This window comes from Lacerta agilis, chromosome 8 (genome assembly GCF_009819535.1).
Source record: "Lacerta agilis isolate rLacAgi1 chromosome 8, rLacAgi1.pri, whole genome shotgun sequence".
NCBI lineage: Eukaryota > Metazoa > Chordata > Lepidosauria > Squamata > Lacertidae > Lacerta > Lacerta agilis.
Window position 1 is genome coordinate 37,650,017 of NC_046319.1, and position 18,698 is coordinate 37,668,714.

The following is an 18,698-nucleotide window of genomic DNA, read 5'->3' on the forward strand; positions in this document are numbered from 1 at the left end:
GCTGCAAGTCCAACATCTGGCGAAAGGTTGAGACAGGGTGTTCTAGGGCATGCAAAGTCAAGTCACACCCACACCATATATTACAAACACATGACTTCCCCCAAAGATCCTGGGAACTGTAGTTTACCACTAAGAGCTAGAACCCCTGCACTCTTAACAAACTACAGTTCCCAGCATTCTTTGGGGCAAGTCTAGTACGTCAAATGTATGGTGGACCTGTGACCTCAAGCTATATTGCAGAAATCCACCCTCACTGCATGCTGCTCTTGGCTCAATCCCCTTTTACTGAAGCTAAGAGACAAAAATGTCAACTAAATGGCTTGGCCAGTTAAAAATCACTTGTTTTAAGCTCCTCCTGATCAATAAGTAGTTATTGCTAAGGTTCATATACAAGTTATATTTTACAACCATTTTTCAAAAGTACTTTATGTCCTTTATCTACCAAGTCTTTGAGGAAATGAAACTCCCTTTGTGGAAAAGGCAGCTCCCACCCGTTCCTGCCAGATCAGGGAATGGAAATGCTAGTCATGAAAGGAATAATGGCTTTGTGGTCCTGCAGCGTCATTCTCTATGCCTGTTCAGCTAATCCGGCAAGTGGGAAAGCAGTGCTGACAAAAAACTTTAATGCAGGAAGGTGAAAAGTTTGGTACTTTGTTGCGATACACCAATCAAACTGAATTTCCTGGTTTGTATGTGCTGCCCTCTTGTGGCCTTACAGAAGCATAACAGCTACACAGGCACCAGGATGGCATTTAGAAAACTAGGAGGGAAGGAAGGAGAGTTGCCATATCCTCTTAATTCTGAGAAAGCCACAATATTCACATTTTGCTCACATTCGTGCATCAGCTGCAAGGCAAGAAAACGATAAGTCTCTAGCCATCAGGGTCCTTTTCCAAGAGAGACTGTGCCAAAAGGCACACAATGATGCTGCTGAGCCTAAGGCATGATCATCCTGCAGCAGAGATTAGAGCCTTTCCTCTTCTTTTGCCCTTGTGGCCAGTCTCTCTGTGACAACGTTGAGGTCCACTCTTTTGTCCAGCTTGATGTACGTTTCTTGCCGGATGGGGAGAACGCTCACCCAGTCGGGCAGCAGCTCTGAGAGGAGACGAAGGTGCTTTTCTGTCTCTCCTGCAGGGACAGAGGAAGAGTTTCAGACAGAGCACTGTGCCATCTGATTGTTTTCTCACCTAACAGCTTTTGTTAAGTGAGAACAGAAAGCCCCTGTCTATCATAGGGATACCTCACCACTCCATGGTGGTTAAATCACCACTGAAAACATGGCAGGGAAAGGACTCTTTGCATGCAGATGGTTGCACGATTATTCCTCTTAACAACTCCTCTTAAAAAGATATGCAGCTTTTTTTTGGTTAGAGGGCATATTCCCAGGGCTCTGTGTGTAATAAGTCGGGAGTCACATGCTGGCAGAGGGTGGTGCCAGGGACAAAAAATAAAAATAAAAAATCTAGACTAGCAATCGCCCAGCTTCAGTTTAGAATACCTAGCCCAACTGGGTTTGATCGGGTTACCCTCAAGTAAGTATACAGAAGATTATTTTTCGTGTAAACACAACAGACCAATTCAGCCACTGTTGCAGTGCAAGCTGATCTTTTCCAATTGTGTGCTACACACACCTATAAGGTGTTTGTTCTTACACAGCTGGGAGGAAAACAGCTTCACCCCAAGCCATGCAACCAGCAAAGCATTGCTTTGTAAGTCAAGTATTTAAAGATCAATTAAGCTGTAACTTTGATCTCGAACTTGCCTCCCACAGGAGGCAGTGATGGCCAGCAACTGGGATGGCTTTAAAAGAGGGTTAGACTAACTCATGGAGGACAAGGCTACACCCTGCCTCCAATGTTAAGAGACATTAGGGCTCTGAATACCAGCTGCTGGGAATCGCAGGTGGGCAGAGTGCTGTTGCACTCCTGTCCGGCTTGCAGGCTTCCAACAGGCATCTGGTCGGTCACTGGGGGAAAAGGATGCTCGGTTAGATGGGCCACTTGCCTGACCCAGCAGACCAGTTCCTATGCTCCTAAAATGCAGCCTGTTCTAGTTGTTCTGAAACTTCATAGAAAGAGAGGACACACTTTTGAAAAGGGCTGGGGGAAATAAACAGGAAGGAACAAACCCTGATGGGGTGGAAGAATGGAGCAGATTCAGGTGTTGGGAGCCGACTAAAATGAGGCACGATGGGAACTATAGTTCAGCAACATCCGAGGGGCACAGCTTCCCCATCTCTGCCTGGAGACAAGGAATCACCCCCCCTCTCCCTCTCAAAGCTCGCCAGGTATGCCCACTTCCTCCCCTTACCAAACGTTATGAGGGACTGGTAGCTGGCCATCATTCGCTGGCACGCCACCTCCATGGGCAGCGCCTGCTTCTTCTCCGCCACAAATATGTTGCGCAGGACCCGCGCCATCTCCGGCAGACGCGACAGCATGTCCAGGCGCCGCTCCTGCTGCGGGTTCCGCACCATCAGCGCCTGCAGCTTTTGAACTTCCTTGGCTCTGACCTGAGAGAGGGAAAGGGAGAGAGGTGGCGGCGGCGGCATCAGAAGGGATCGAACCCGATAGCTTCTGCGTGCAAAGCGGATGCTCTGCTGGAACTGAGCTAGTACGCATCCTTTAGAATCTCTAAGTGTGCATCTTGTCTGCGGCAAGAAAAGTGGGTGGGTCAGGCAAGGCAAAGAGCGTTGCAATAAGAACAAGGAGTGAGTCTGTGTGGGAAGAGGAAGAATATAAGAAGAGCCTGCAGGATCAGGCCATCTAGCCCAGCATCCTGTTCTCTTGAGCGGCAAACCAGATGCCCCCAATGGGAATCCCACAAGCCGGGCCCAAGCACAAGGGCACTCTCCCCTCTTGCAGTTTCCAGTAACTTGCACTCAAAGGTGCCAAGGGTTGAGCTAGCACTTGTACACCACCCTAATAAAAAGGTAAAGGTAAAGGGACCCCTGACCATCAGGTCCAGTCGTGTCCGACTCTGGGGTTGCGGCGCTCATCTCGCTCTATAGGCCGAGGGAGCCGGCGTTTGTCCGCAGACAGCTTCCGGGTCATGTGGGCAGCATGACAAAGCTGCTTCTGGCGAACCAGAGCAGCACACGGAAACGCCATTTACCTTCCCGCCGGAGCAGTACCTATTTATCTACTTGCACTTTGACGTGCTTTCGAACTGCTAGGTGGGCAGGAGCTGGGACCGAGCAACGGGAGCTCACCCTGTGGCAGGGATTTGAACCGCCGACCTTCTGATCAGCAAGCCCTAGACTCTGTGGTTTAACCCACAGCGCCACCTGGGTCCCACACCACCCTAATAATACTTACTAAAATAAAATAAATAAATAAAATAAAGAGTAATAGTAATGATGCATGAGGTGGGGCAGGTCAGTGGCCCTGCCCCATCCACAAAACCCCTTTCTGACTTTGAATGCTGGGACCTGGAGTTCCTTGCTATACAAAACCAAGAACAAAGGAGACCCACATCCCACAAGCCTGAAGCCTGCCTGGTGAGGAGATGGCAAGACACTCACCCTCTCCAACAAGGACTGTGACACCCCTTTCAGGCTGCTGGGGGTGCCAGCCAGAGCTGGCGGGGTTGGCCGAGGGGACTCCGGCACAGAAGGGCTGGTTTCGGCGGTCCTCAGAGCCAGATTGGCCAGCGCCTTCTCCATCTGTTATGGGGTGTGGCAGAAAGAAAGAGAGCAGGTGGGTCAGCCATCAGTAGCAGTTTTTCTCACATGACAAGCGAAGGAGTCTTGCATAGCTGAAAAGCTGTTGCGATGCCACGCGTAACAGTGAAGAGATACGCTCCTGGACAATTTCTCGCCCCCACCATGCACAAACGGCCCATTCAACTGACATGCAGGTGGTTGAGGAAGCAGAGAGGACCTGCCGCTCTCTTCCCCAGCACAGTAATCAACAACCAAATTTATCTAGCTACAGGCTTTCCCTCTCTGGTACCAAATCCCAAATTTTGGACCCCTCCCTTTTTTTAGGGGGGGAGAGGAAAGAAAGCTGCTAGGGGCTGGCATTAAGGCCAAAATAAAAGCAAGTCCAAAGAAAAAATTGGCCAACTTCTGACTGCAAGGAAAGAGTCAATAGTCACACAAGGAGGCAGACCCATCACAATTGTTGATACTTCGATGGTCGAGATCCACTCAATAATAAATTCAAGGTATCAGTACAATTTTATATAAAATATTCCTTACAAATTTAGTATGCAGAAATTCAAAATATTAGCATACAAATCCCTATATGGCGCCTTCCTCAATACGAAGCATATCCTACCCCAAGATTGGCAGGTGAGGCTTCATTTGTGCCATCACTGGGGCATACCCAGTTGACGGCAACCTACGACAGGGCCTTTTCGGTGGTGGCCCCAAATTTGTGGAATTCCTTCCACAAGGAATGCCATCTGACAGCTGATAGAAGCTGCTCCTGGCAACCTTGAGAGATCACTCTTTGCTAGAAGGCTTTATTTAAAAAAAATTGATGTTACTGACAGGTTTGCTGCCCCGGGGGCTCCTTTGCAAGGAAGAACAGGATATAAAATGGAAATAATAATAAGTTCCACCCACCCACCCGTCCTCAGCTTTACCTTGGGCGTCATCAGGCTGCGAGCCTTGGCCAGCACCTCTTGAGCAGTCGTGATTTTGTCCACCTGCGGGGGCTGAGGCACCTCCGCAGGGACGATGTCGGGCACGTCGTCAACATTGAACCGGGGATGCCACCGTGTCAGTTTGCCTTCCGGCACCACCATTGGAGGGTTAAGAGACGCCAAGAAAGCCTGCAGGGAGTTAGCACAGGGGAGGTGATGACTGACTATGCCCGATATAGCACTCGGACCAGCAACTGATAAGGTATAGCAAGGTTGTCCCAAACTTGAGTCTCCAGCTGCTTTTGGACTACAACTCCCATCAGGACCAGTGGTCGGGGATGAGGGGAACTGTAACCCTAAAACACCTGGAGACCCAAGTTTGGGAAACCCTGATGTGAAGCAACCCTCCATAGGATGTATTTTCTCATTTACGTGGCAGAGGCAAGAACGAGCCACGGCAGGGAGGAGACAACTGCTGGGAGGGGGAAGGGCCGGATGAAGACCATCAGAGGTCGTAGGCACTCACAAGATGATGGTGCCCCCATATGCAATTCAAAACAAGGACAACACTAAACCATAAGATAAGATTGTATTTTTCAAGAGCTTGCAGAAATGTGTGTGCATATTATGTCATGTGCAACCCATGACAGGATCTGCTTTCTTCACATTCTTTTGGTCTATGTTAGCAGACATTAGTTGTCATCCCCCCCAGTGTAGGTGGGGATAAGTAATAAGAAGAGAACAAGAAAACTGGGGGAGACTGTGGAGTGTAAGATGCTTGAAAGCTCCGATTCTTTGGTGCTTTTTTTTTTTGAAATGTCAAATTCTTCCCAAAGCTCATGCTTTGCTGGTATATGTGCTTAGTCTGTTTACTGGGTAAATCCAGCACTTTGGTGGGGGGGGGGGGAGAAGAGACTCGCCTTGTGGTGCCTTTTTACGATGTTAACCAAGTTCCTGCCAAATATTTTCCGACGCTCCATCAGGTGTGATGCCGACAGCTTCTCTCCTGAAACAAAAAAAAAAGAAGGGTGACGGGCCAAATCTTCCTCTTGCTCCCTCTGAAACTGCTGTTCCCTTCTACCCGCCAGTTCACGGATGGGAAACCTTTGAGCCAGGGGGGGGGGGCAACATGCCAGTGGTGGGCGGGGCCAGAGACAAAAGTGGGCGGAGCAACTAATGTAAAATGTGGCATAGGCTGGTGTTTACACACTCCTCTCTCCATCCTCCTCCCAAGGGCCAGAAACAGGGGCCTGGAGAGCCACACCTGGTCCCCGGGACCAAGGTTACCTTACTGTAATGAAGTGGTTCTACAATGGCACACACTGGGTAGGTTCTTTGGCAACCCAGCCCAAACGTCTTCAAGTTTGGTCTTTAGTACATTTCAAAGGGTGTGGCAGGAAATGTACAATGCCCACTTTCCTCCCTAGCTCATAAGAGCTTCTTTTGTGAGTGTCGCACGGGACCCACCTGCCTCTAGCACAGGTTCGATCGTCAGGTGGTAGTCGCTTCTCTTCTGACCGGGGGTGCCAAAGGTGGGAATGTTCTTCTCCTGGCGCATGTTGTACGAAGCCGGATACACGGCTTTGATCTGACCCAGGTTCCGTTCTTCAAATTGCCTGAAGACAGGCAGGGAGAATATCAGCGCCCAAGATCTTGCACGCAATCAGAAGTTTATAAATGGTCAGATAAACAGAACATCCCATTAAAATGGTTGCACCCTCAAAATGAGGACCAGGAGAGTCTCGAGGTTCTTGGGTAACTGGCAGACAGATACAAACTGGCACGCACCCGTAGGTTTGCACCCGTGCGATTGTCACCAAGTTATTCACCACCTTCTATACAATCATCTCAAGGTGACGTACCATTAAAACCAGCAAACAAACAAAAAACATTTAGACACACACAAAAACAGCAGGTAAGTTTAAAACAAGATGAAAACCGTCCAAAATAGACAGTGATCGCAAATGCCCATTGGTCCAGCTGGGAAATGGTGATGGAACAAATAACGCTAAGAGTTGGAAAAGAGCCCAAGGGTCGTCTAGTCCAACCCCCTGCAATGCAGGAATCAGAACTAACATGTCTTCAGTTGTTCTCAGAAAGTGCAGACAGAGGGCGCCTGCTGAATCTCAACAGGAATGCTATTCCATGGAACAGGGGCAGCCACACTAACAGCCCTGCTCCAAGCTGCAATGGGACAAACCTCTGGGGACTTGCAGGAGAAACTTACTGTACCTGCAAACCAAGCAATCTGCTGGGTGTATAAGGGAGAAGGCAGCCTCTCTCTCTCTCAAGTAACCTGATCCTGAGCTGTATAGGGCCTTGTGTGTTAGTACCAATACCATGAGGACTAAAAGCTTGAAGGAAAAGTGGTCAAGAGTATCCACCTAGCCCAGCACTTTTGTCTCTCCAGCCAGAAATCTTCAAGCAGAAGAAAGAGGTATTCTGACTCTAGTTGTGGAGGTTCCAACACCATTTATCACTGCCAAGAGCTCTCAAGACCTGCTACCCAGCTTCCATGATTTTATCTAGTCAAGGGAATGGGAAACCTCTGCGGGGTTGGGGGGGGCGCGTGTGGCAGTGGTAAACAGGGTCGGGGCAAAAGTGAGCAGGGCAACAGCTGTGACTCTTAACTTTGAGCAGCAGGGGGCAGTCCAGCCTCCTCACCAAAAGCCAGAGGCTTCTATAGCCCCTCTCATCCATTCAAGCAACCGAGCAGCATGACCACAGTTTAATGGGTCCTCAAAGCACTCTGGTCACAGAGCAGGTTTGGCAAGGGTGTGCTGCATTGGAAGAGTACTGAGGGCCAACCAAAGGTGTCTGGAGCTGATGACAACACCCTGGGCACTGAACTTCTTTGGTTCACCATTCATTGCACAAAGTACTATTGCTTTCTGTTCAGGGAAGGCCATCAATTTCATTACATGCCAAGTAATTAACATCAGGGTGGGAAACCACCAGCCCAGAAGGGAATTCTGGTCTGCCACTGTGTCACAAAGGCTGCTCTAATCTTCACTCTGTTATTACCAATTGGCATCCTGGACAGAATTATTAGCTTGGCAGGTGGAGAGATAAGTCACTCTCTCTGCCTTTCCGGACTGACTGCCCACAGGCGACTGCCTCCCACGCTCCCTGCCCCCCACCCCGGAGAAAGGATGAGCTCTCACCTGCGCATCATGTCCTGGATGCCTTGCTTGACCTTGGCAAAGGTCACAGTCTCCGAGCGGTTGAAGAGCATCCCCACGATGGTGTCCATGCTGCGGAACATCTCGGCCAGCACCTTGTACTTGTAAGGCAGCGTGAGTCCCGGGGGGACGTCCTGGGCGAGGTTGTGGAAGCGCTGGAAGGCTGGAGCCTTCGCACTGGTAAGATGGGGAGAATAAAATGATCGGGTGTTTCCGTCACACGACAGCACGATGCCACCTTAGCTCTCACACAGGTAGTTGTCGGCGGAGGTTTTGGATGACAGTTGCAAGCATTTAAGAGTAGCAAAACCATTTTCAGATCTGCTGTACAAGTTACTGAGGGGCACCTTTCTTGCGGATCCAAAATATTTTTTAAATCAATTTATTGGCTGGGCGTTGCAATCGTAATTATTGACTGGGACATCCAACCATCCTGCAGACTCAAATTGTAGGAGACACCCAGCTCTGATTAGGATTGGGCTGTTTGATGGCCTAGAACAGGGGTGGCCCAGATGTTGCTAGACTCCCACCAATCCCAGCCAGCGAGGCCAATAATCTGCAGGGGAAATGGCAGTCACATAACAATTGGGGTGGGCACAAGCTAACCACCCCTAAACTCAAGCAAACCGTCAATCACTTTATTATGGTCAATAACCAGAAAGGAACTTTGTACAAATATATAACATACAAAACAAAATACAAAGCGATAGCAATCAAACTATTAGTATAACTGTTGTACTATAGAACACAAGGCATAGAAAACAAATTTTATAAATTTGCTAAAATTAATCCCTGCAGAATTTTACATGCAGCAGCACAATATTACACACAAAGAAGAAAGATGGATGAGTACAGATATGCTAAAAGTAAAAAGGCATCAAATGCAAGCTGTCGCCCTGGGAATTTCCAAAAAAAGGGGGGGGTTCAATACCCTAAGACCCCTAATCTAGAAAATCGCCATGTCCCCGCTCACCAGACACCTGGTTTCATCACCAACGCCAACCACTCAGCTCTTCCCCCTACCTGGTCTCTGCTGTTGGCTCAGGATTGCTTTCGCCCAGCTGGAGTTGAGGGGGGTTCCTCACTTTCTTCTTCTCAGCCTCTTTCCTCTTGCTGATTTTGGATTCCAGCAGCCGAGCCCGTTTTAATCTGCTCTTTATGTCACAGTCTGCCTCCGAGGAGCTGGCTGGCAAGGTGACTTTCTGTGCCAGGGCACGGATCTTCGCCAGTCGACCGCTCAGCTCTGCCAACTTCTCCTTAGACATCACCTCCTGTTTGGAAGGAGAGAAATCTCAGCTAGGGAGGTTCCTGCCTTATTCACATAAGAAAGGAAAGGACAAGAATGGCCTCTCTCTGCCTGGAAAGGGACTGCCATTCAGAGTAGACAGCAGTGGCCTGAATAGACTAATAGTCTTGAGCTGCTATAAGGCAGCTTCCTATGTTCCTTTGTACAGGCAACCCTCCCTTTTGAAATCTAAATATCCAACAGATAATCCTTTTAAGTAATCTCTACAGTTTGGTACTTGCCAGTGGCGAGCGGCAACCATGCGAGGTAAGCAACTAAATGGCCTGTGAGCATCACAGACTCCATCAGACTGTTAGCCCTGCCAGCCCTCAATCGCTACGGTTGCAATTCTTAAGCAAACATAGCACAGCTCTGCAGCAGTGCTGCATTTTCCTTAAGCTCGCAGCTCTGAAGTAGTGATAGAAACTGAGATATGAAAGCTAGGAGCTAAGTAGCACCCTTAAACCTAGGTTACGGGCGTAACAACAGAATGTCTAGGCACCCATTTTTTAACACAAGACTACAAAGCTGAAAATGAATGAACTGCAGCTAAAATATTATGTTCATTTTTCACAGGGTCTAGTCCCTTCCCCTGCCCACCCCCCTAATATCCTTAAGAGGGTCTCTTCTCCAATCTTCAGAGAGCAGCTGGAAGGGGGGAGGCAGAAAAAGGTCCTCCTTTCCTTCCACTCTGCAGTTTTAATCTGAAATCTTAGGCGCAGTACTGCGCCCAGAACTCAGAAACTGCTCGCACTAATGAAATTCCCCGTTGCAAAATGCGCCTAGATAGAACAATGGGAGTTTTGAACACAGGAAGTAGTGCTGGGCCATTAGAATCTGGAGCCAGTGAACCCAGTCAATGTGTATGCTAATGACAAAGGGTGCTGTGCAAGCTTCAGGAGGCAGCACCCACCTTTCCTCTCCAAGGCTCACCTTCTCTACCGACACTACGCCAGGCTGCACTGTGGTCTCCGGCTGCAGATCTGGTGAAAGAGTCACATTGGCCAAATCCTTTGCCTTTTTATCCTGACTGGAGGGGCTGGGTAGCCCAAGGGCTGTGGGGGAAGCAAAGCCTGGGACCTGAAACAGAAGCACTTCAGTCAGAATTGTCAACACATCTCCCTACAGAATACCAGTTGCTTAAGGGAGTTGAGTATGTATCCTGGAGAAGAGAAGACAGAGTTCATATGATGGCCAGCTTCAAATATCTGAAGGGCTGTCACATGCAATAAGGAGCAGGCTTGTTTTCTGCTGCTCCAGAGCGTGGGACCCAAACCAATGGATTCAAATTACAGTATTCCAAGTTTTCTAACCACATTGGGTTTTCACTGCAATATCTTACCCACTATAAACCCATATTCCCTCCTTGGTCAGTCCCCACCAATTCAAACCCTATTTATGCATGTGCTACCAAGTCAGGGGGTTTATTATTTTTTACTCCCAATGTACAACACTTTACACATATTTTGCTCTGAGCCCCATTAACCGTTTTAATGCCCATTTCAGAAATATCCCTTCTCCCATTTTTGGGCACAGTGAATAACAAGGCCTCTACACTACAACTTAGTAGCACCGCCATATTCAGGAACAGTCTACCTCAACCATCCAAGACACTGCAGACAACCAACATGGGAATGACATGGCCATCTGCCGGGCCCAGGTCTGACCCCACAGGTCTCTTCCCTAGAAAGGTGCCTGCTGCCGTGTCGCCTCAGAGCTCACACTCGGGAAGGATCAAGAAAACCCGAAGGGGCGGGCCCATTCACACAACCCCGACTTCCACCCTTTCCCACTACACAACAAGGCTCCGGCCAACTAATCCGGATTAAAGACACTCGAAGTAAGAGCCCGCGGTCCTGTTTCCCCTCCTTTCGGGTCACTCACCGCCTCCCCTTTTTCCTCCGCGGGCATCACCAGCGTCCTCCGGGCGGTGCCCTTCGCACCGAGGCGGCGGCGGCCTTGGGCAGAAACCGGCGTGAGCTCCGCCTCGGGCTCCGGCCTGCGCCTTTTCCTGCTGCTGCTGGGCAGCGAAGGCTGCGGGCAGCTGGAGCCGAGCGGGGTGCGAGGAGGCTCCAAGAGGCCCAGCCGCGTCTCTTCCTGCTGCTGCTGCTCCTTCTTCTCGGGCCTGCCGGCCTCCAGGGGCTTAGGGGCTCCATCAGCTTGTACCTTCCGGCGCTTGGCGCTCAAGCTGCCTGACGCAGGGCCCTTCTTGTTCTGCGCGAAAAAATCAGTGACCCGGAGCTGCGCCATTGCGTCCACGTGGCCGCTTCTTCTCCCAATGGAACGTTCCGAGCCCGGCTTGCTACTCAGCGTTCCATCCGGCGGCAACAAAGTATCCGACTTTCGCGGGCTTGGCCTAAGCCCCGCCCCTTAGCTTGCTTCCTTTCCCGCGCTGGCGCGGATGAGCTCTTAAAGGCGCCGCGTAGCTTTTCCCGCCTCCATTGCTTGCAGGCAATGGTCCCAACAACTGTCTTGGCCGGAGGCCGCCTTCAGACGGCGAAGCAGAACTAGGAAGGCGGCGCTTCTTCTTTTTTTTTGTAGGTGCAGGGGAACCTGTAGTCCTCAGGGTGCTGTTGAACTACAACTCCCACCATCTCCGGCCATTGGCTATGCTGGCTGGGGCTGATGGGAATTGTAGTCCAAAACTCTGACAGTGAGCAGGGACGTGGGGTGAGCAAGCCGCAGCCTGCCATATGCTCTTGGACTACAACTCCCATGATCCTTCACCATTGGTCATGCTGACTGGGGCCCATGGGAGTTGGTGTCCACCAAACATCTGGAGGTCCACAGATGTCCCACAGGGTAGCTAATTCTGCAGTGAGAGAGGAGGACTCGCTTTGAGGTTTGTTTGGGTGAGGACGCAGGAGAGATCCAGGCTCAAATCCTTGTCCAGAAGTAACAACATTTCAATAAAGTAAAACCATCTGTATAGATAGAGTAATCTTGTACACCCTTAATGGGGAGTAAACCTCCTTATTGGGGCTTACTTCTGAGTAGATCTGTCTAAAAACGCTTACTCCCACTGGCACTCAACTCTCTGGTATGTTGACTACAACCTTTATGGCTTCCAAAAACATAGGGAGCAGCCTTCCAGAGAGTCTGACCATTGGTCCATCCAACTCACTATTATCTACACTAGACTCACTGGCAGCAGGGACGCAGGTGGCACTGTGGGTTAAACCACAGAGCCTAGGGCTTGTCGATCAGAAGGTCAGTGGTTTGAATCCCCGCAACGGGGTGAGCTCCCGTTGCTTGGTCCCTGCTCCTGCCAACCTAGCAGTTTGAAAGCACTTCAAGTAGATAAATAGGTACCACTCAGGCAGGAAGGTAAACGGCATTTCTGTGCACTGCTCTGGTTCGACAGAAGCAGCTTTGTCATGCTGGCCACATTGACCCGGAAGCTGTACGCCGGCTCCCTCAGCCAATAAAGTGAGATGAGCGCCGCAACCCCAGAGTCGTCTGCGACTGGACCTAATGGTCAGGGGTCCCTTTACCTTTACTAACTGGCAGCAGCTATCCAGAGAACTTCAAGTGGGATATTGTCAGCCCCACCTGGAGATGCCAGAAACTGAACTTCTGCATAAAAAGCGCATGCCCTGTCACTATGCTTCAGTTCTTAGAAGGGAACTATGACCAACTCATTGAGAAAAAGAGGCACACCAATGCCAGTTAGTCATGGTGGATCATGGGTAGATTGAACCTCCATGTTCAGAGGCAGTAATGCCATAGAGTACAGTTAATTATTTTTTACTGCTTTATAAGTAATGTCTGGGAATGCAGTGACAACTGCAAAGTTGGCACCTTGCCAGTGGTCAATTTGTGTCGGGTCCTTTAAGAAAGTGTGGCATAATTGTCTGGGGAAAGATCAAGGAAGCCTTCTTGCATTAATTAATCCATTGGGATTTATTTCATAGATCAATGCCTGCCCAAGCCTCGGAAGATGCTTTATTGAACGTGACTCTTGGCCAGAAGCCATGAAGTAACAATCTCCACAAAGGCAAGTTTTCCTGCTGACAGAATTTGAATTCACTCTTGTTGCATCTGAAAGAGAGTTGGGAGGCAGCCTTGAAACAGGGAGCGATTGAAATTATTTTTAAAGCTGCTTGAGGGACTCCTTGAAAAGAGCAACCGGGAGTAAGGCTCAAGACCCATGTGATCCCATTCTAGCCATCAGAGATACACATTACAGCTGTTCCACATCCCAACAAATGGGATCTACTCCCAGGCCACATCTGGAGCACAGCTGCTTGTGTTTTCCAAATATACAACATATTTCCTCATAATTGATTACAAACGGCAAAAATATTTATCAGATCTGCAGGATTGTTCCCCCTCTGTACCGTGCCATGCAACCCGTACCATGCAACCCAACCTGGCTTCCATTAGCCCCAGCCATCGCAACCATGTTAACTGGAGATGATGGGAACTGTGGGCCAAGACGAAGGGCACCAGGCTGGGGGAAAGGCTGCAATAACACTTCACAAAATGCAAGGTGAAGCAGGCATTACTTAAGACCTCGTTCTCTCTTAGGTGCTAAACCTGTGTCTATCCAGGGATGGGGAACCTGCAGCCCTCCAGATTTTGCTCAACTGCAATAAACTTATATTCGCTAGCCATTGACAATGCTGACTGGGGCTGATGAGTCAATAATGCACCATTTCAGACTGTATATGGAGGTTCAGGTGCTCAAATACTTTATGTCAAAACAATAATTCATCTCTCTGCATAAGAAGCTAGCATGTCAGGCTTCCCCTTGGCATGCTAATTTTCTATGTGCAGGGGGTTATGTCTGCATTCTGGAGGGGTCGTAAAGGTAAAGGTAAGGGGACCCCTGACCATTAGGTCCAGTCGCAGACGACTCTGGGGTTGCATCATTCATCTTGCTTTACTGGCCAAGGGAGCCAGCGTACAGCTTCCTGGTCATGTGGCCAGCATGACTAAGCCGCTTCTGGCGAACCAGAGCAGCGCACGGAAACACCGTTTACCTTCCTGCCAGAGCGGTACCTATTTATCTACTTGCACTTTGACATGCTTTTGAACTGCTAGGTTGGCAGGAGCAGGGACCGAGCAAAAGGAGCTCACCCCATCACGGGGATTCAAATCGCCAACCTTCTGATCGGCAAGCCCTAGGCTTGGGTCCCTTAGTAATAAAGAAGGCCTTTCCTTATTTTGTCTTTGTGTGCAGTAAGTCTCTAGTTCCATTTCTGGCATCTGTAGTGTTGGGTAGCTATTGATGGAAAGGGGATCTACCAGAGAACTTTCCAGTCAAAGTAGACCAGGAATGGGCCGAAGAGAGAATGGTTTGAAGAACTGTTGACAAGGAATTCTGTCCAGGTTTAATAACAAATTGACACACCCTCCCCAAATAATGATACTGTTGAAATGAAGTAAGCAACTAGGTGATTTTTTTGTGCGGAAAAACATTTGAGTGCATACCTTTTGCACCATGCTCTGTCAGTGGCCAGATTGTGGGGTCCTAGTACAAAACAAATTGCTCTGTCTCATGAGAGTCCCCTGGAGTAGTGCTGGATTTAGATTTAGAACAGAGGGACAAAATATTATGAGACTTGAAGTAAGGCAACTCCATGGGAACTCCCTTCTTAGGAGCCAAGGGAAAACTTCTTCTCTGCGTTTTATGAAATACAGGTTTTGAGAAGTGTGTTGCTTTCTGCACAGGAACTCTCCTGTACCCTCAAGAAAGGAAACAGAAGGCCCATTCAAGGTAAGCAGTGCAATATATTAGACAGGTAATGTTTACATGGTTGCTGTATAATGTAGGTGGCAGCTAGTTAGGGATAGGTGGCTTGTCTTACATGCAAACAACTCCCCTCAGTGTAAATATTTAAGTGTCTGCAGAATAGGTACTTACACAGTGAAAGGCCTTGCCTTAATATGGGTTTAGCAGCAAAATGAAATACGGAATGTTTTGAACCTGCATGCCATACAGGAAACGACTGAGGAATCACAACAAAGCGAGGGAAGCCCAGTTGATTCAGATGAAACAATGGGAAACAAGAAATCAAGGCAGACAGCTGAGCGATGTTTTTATTAGTCATGTTCAGGATGCAAGACCCAGTTGCTGTGCCAGGGAATCCGAGGAATGTCAAAAGCTTGTTATTTCCTGTTACAGCTGTGGCTTGCACACTGGGGGTGGGCCTATCTGGGTGGGAGCAGAACAAACGAAAGAGGAATGAAAAGTGGGATCCTGAACTTGGTGGTTCCTTCCTCCTCCCTTAATCAGCAAATGCATAGAATCGGAGAATAGGAAGGCATATCAAAGGTCATCTAGCACAGCCCCCTGGATCTGCTGCTGCAACATCCTTGATAGTGGCCCTCCAGCCTCTGATTAAAAGCCACCTCCCAAGAAGGTATGCTGCTCTAACACAGGAGGGTGGTGGGCCTATTTCAGGTCAAGGGCCACACTCCTTCTGGGCAACCTTCTGGGGGCCACCTGCCAATCATGGGACAGTGGCACAAGTGAGCAGAGCAATTGTATTTTATTTTATTTTTTTTATCAAAAAGAATTATGCAGAGGTCTTGTGCAAGACACATTTCTTGTGCAAGTCTTAATCAGGCAAACATTACTCTTGCACAAGGCCACAGTATTAGAACAAAAACAAATGGATATTTTCCCCACCCACCCCCAAAAAAGAGAAGCCCAAGCCTCCATTTTAACCATTGTGAAACATTATAACTAAGGCTGGTAACATTTGCTCTTGTTTACTTCCTGGATTTTTTTTTTTGAAGTGTAGAAATACAGGAAGATTTAGTAAGCTGCCTTATACCAAGTCAGACCATCTAGCTCAGTATTATCTACACTGACTGGCAGGGGGTGCTCTCAGCCCTAACGGGAGTTGCTGGGAATTGAACCTGGGACCTTTTGCCCTGCCACTGAGCTATGGCCCCCTTCCTCACGTACTACTTTCTGTGCAAACATGGGTATGGGAATACTTGTACAGTATAGGAATACTACATGTGTATAGGAATTCTTGTGTGGCCCAGAACGGAGGACAGGGGAGAAATGATTGTGGGCACCATTTTAAAACCCCATGGATGCATTCCATTAAGTACCGCTCACTGATATGGATGGTAAGTGGTGGAATAGCAATTAATATCCACAACTGAGAAAATGGAAAAGTACAGAAGCTCATGTAACCAACAACACACAGAGGAGGAAGAGAGACGTATCAATGGCTTTATAGTAGCAACCTTAGGACCAATGATAGAGGCGGAGTGGAAGAAGTGGACAGAGGAAAGTTTTTCTCCCTCTCTTGTAACATTAGAATTCATGGACATCCAATCAAGCTTGAATACTGGAGGATTCCAGACAGACAAAAGAAAACAGTTCTTCACACAGCCCACAGTTAAGCTTTGAGAGATGCTCCTGTACGGGGCAGTGATGGCTACCAACTTGGACAGCTTTTAGAGAGGATTAGACAAACTCATTGAGGTAATGGCTACCAATGGCTACTAGCCATGATGGCTATGCTCTGCCTCCAAGGTCAAAGGCAATGGAGCTTCTGAGAACCAGTTGCTGGAAACCAAACCCCAGAAGGGGAGAGGGCTGTTGCGCTCAGGTCCTGCTTGCAGGCATCTGGTTGGCCACTGTAAGAACAGGATACGGGACTAGATCAGCTGCTGTCCTGATCCACCCCGACATGACAGGCTTCTCATTCATGGATTTGTCCAGTCCAGTCTCAGTCAAACCTCTGCATGTCGCGGGGGCTCTGCTTCCTAGGAGTGGTTCCAAAATCGCTCTCCAATTGCCCAGAGGCGCTTTCTTCTAGCAAAATTTATTATTATTATTTTTCTGAGCGTGATGTGGCATCTGGAAACGGGCTGTCCTGGTGGTCTGTTGTTGCGATGGGGCTGAAGCGGCGCTAGATGGTGCTGCGTCCCGGAGAAAGGCACGGACGGAACGGGACTGCAGAGCACCACGAGCCAAGGCCAGGGGAGGCCGCGCCAAGGAGGAGAAGGAGGCGGAGGCTCCTTCCAGCAAAGTGCAAGTTTGACGCAAAGCAGCGCCGCCCCGGCCAGAGCCAGACACGTGCTGCGGGCCGAGGGAGACGAGGAGCCGCCGCGGCAGGAGCAGCTGCTACCGGAGTTTGGCGCGGGCTGGAGCAGCTTGCCCTGGAACACTTTGCTCCGCCAGGGTACCCCGCGCGTACTCCGGGGTAAAGCCAGGGTAGCCTCCCCACCTCTCGGCCCTCCTCTTCCCCGTAGAGCTGCGCTGGAGATCCCCGAGGGCCGGGAGGGAGGAGACGCCGCCGCCTAGCAGAGCCCAGAGGGCGGCCCCCGAGGGAGTCAGCAAGTTTCGCCGGAGGGAGCCTCTGCGCGTTTTTGGCCGGAGCGCCCAGGAAGCGCGCCTTGCCGCTGCTTCGGCGTCTTGGGAGTGGTCCTTCCATGCCGGAACACTGCGGGGCCCCCAGCGAGGGAGGACCCCGCTGACCGCGGACCTGGCGCGGTGACTGACTTGGGGGCGGGGGGCTTAGAGGCTCCTCCCTTCCCTCGTCCACGCCGGAGGAGCAGGCAGGCGGCGATGCTAGCGCCGGCGACGCGCGCCTTGCCTGCTGGCTGCGGAACTTGCGCCTGAGCGCGCAAAGAGCTGCTGCTGCCCGAGTGGGCGAAGAAGATGGAGTTGCGGGTCTGCTGCGGGGTCCTCTACTGGCTGCTGTTGCCGCTCTCCCTCCTGGCGGGTAAGAAGTGGACCTGGGGTGGGAGACACACCCGCCCGCCCCCTCTTTTCTCCAGCACTGCCTTCTTATTTCTCGCCCGCGCGTTTTCCAGGGATTCCCCCCGTCCCAGATGTTCAGAGAAGTGCTTCTTCCAGCGGCACAGCTGGGGTGGTGGAGTGTTAGGGTTACGCGCGGGAGGGGGACCCCTCTCTCTTTCTCCTCCCTGACTCAACCTTGGGGCTCCCCGTCGCCGTCACCTTGAGCTTTTGCTCGCCCACTCTCACCGCGCTGCGCTTCCGCGGAAGTCGCTCCCGCTGGTTGCCCTAATTCCCTTTTTTACTAATCGGGGAATTCTTGGTTGGGAGGACCTGGCCATGTCCACGAGTGGGATCAGTGGCTGAAGTGAAGAATGAATAAAGCCCTGGGTTTTATCTACTAGACCTCGGCGTGAGCAACCTTAGAAAACCTGGTGCGTGGTGCACAAGGCAGAGGGCTGGAGTCCATGACCTTTAGGGGCCCCTCGCCACGGCGCACAGTTTTTGCATGTGGTGGATACCGGCTGGCATACGGATTCTGTTCCTTTCTCCCTGCCCTCCTTCCTGTCTGAGGATCTGAGATTCTTCATGAAAGAGGCGAGGGAGAACCTCTTGGTAGAGTTGCAAAATTCCTCGCTCATGACTGAATAGCCCATCCTGTGTGGATCTGGCTGTGAGTCACTTGGGTGGGTTGCGGAGAAGGTGGCTGCTACTGGTGAGCCTTGCGGAAGGCACTGGCGGCAGCCCCACCTTGGTTCTTGCAAGGCACAGAAGCAGCGTCTCTTTTGTTTGTTCTGCCTCCACTGTCGCAGGCATGAAATGCTTCTGCTGGGAACTGCTGGAAGGCAGATTGCTGTTGAACTCCTACCCCGCTTGCAGGCTTCCCATTGGGGCATCTGGGTAGCCACTGAGAGAACAGGGTGCCGGACTA

General features: G+C 50.2%; 2 protein-coding genes across 2 annotated transcripts in view; one reads left to right on the plus strand and one right to left on the minus strand.

Annotated features, from left to right (window-relative positions):
* Positions 1-264: 264 nt before the first annotated feature.
* CDT1 (chromatin licensing and DNA replication factor 1) lies at positions 265-11,491 on the minus strand. The gene is made up of 10 exons (XM_033156987.1): positions 10,942-11,491; positions 9,991-10,137; positions 8,796-9,043; positions 7,755-7,949; positions 6,058-6,206; positions 5,511-5,596; positions 4,591-4,779; positions 3,524-3,664; positions 2,311-2,512; positions 265-1,128 (listed from the first exon to the last, which is right to left on the minus strand). The coding sequence occupies exons 1-10, from the start codon at positions 11,305-11,307 to the stop codon at positions 965-967; spliced, it is 1,887 nt and encodes a 628-aa protein (XP_033012878.1). The 5' UTR covers positions 11,308-11,491; the 3' UTR covers positions 265-964.
* A 5,575-nt stretch (positions 11,492-17,066) lies between these two features.
* Positions 17,067-18,698, plus strand: part of PIEZO1 (piezo type mechanosensitive ion channel component 1) — a 112,663-nt gene continuing 111,031 nt past the window's right edge. Inside the window, exon 1 of the mRNA XM_033156988.1 lies at positions 17,067-17,753. Coding sequence (XP_033012879.1) covers positions 17,690-17,753 — 64 coding nt within the window. The 5' untranslated portion in view covers positions 17,067-17,689. The remainder of the gene's footprint in view (positions 17,754-18,698) is intronic.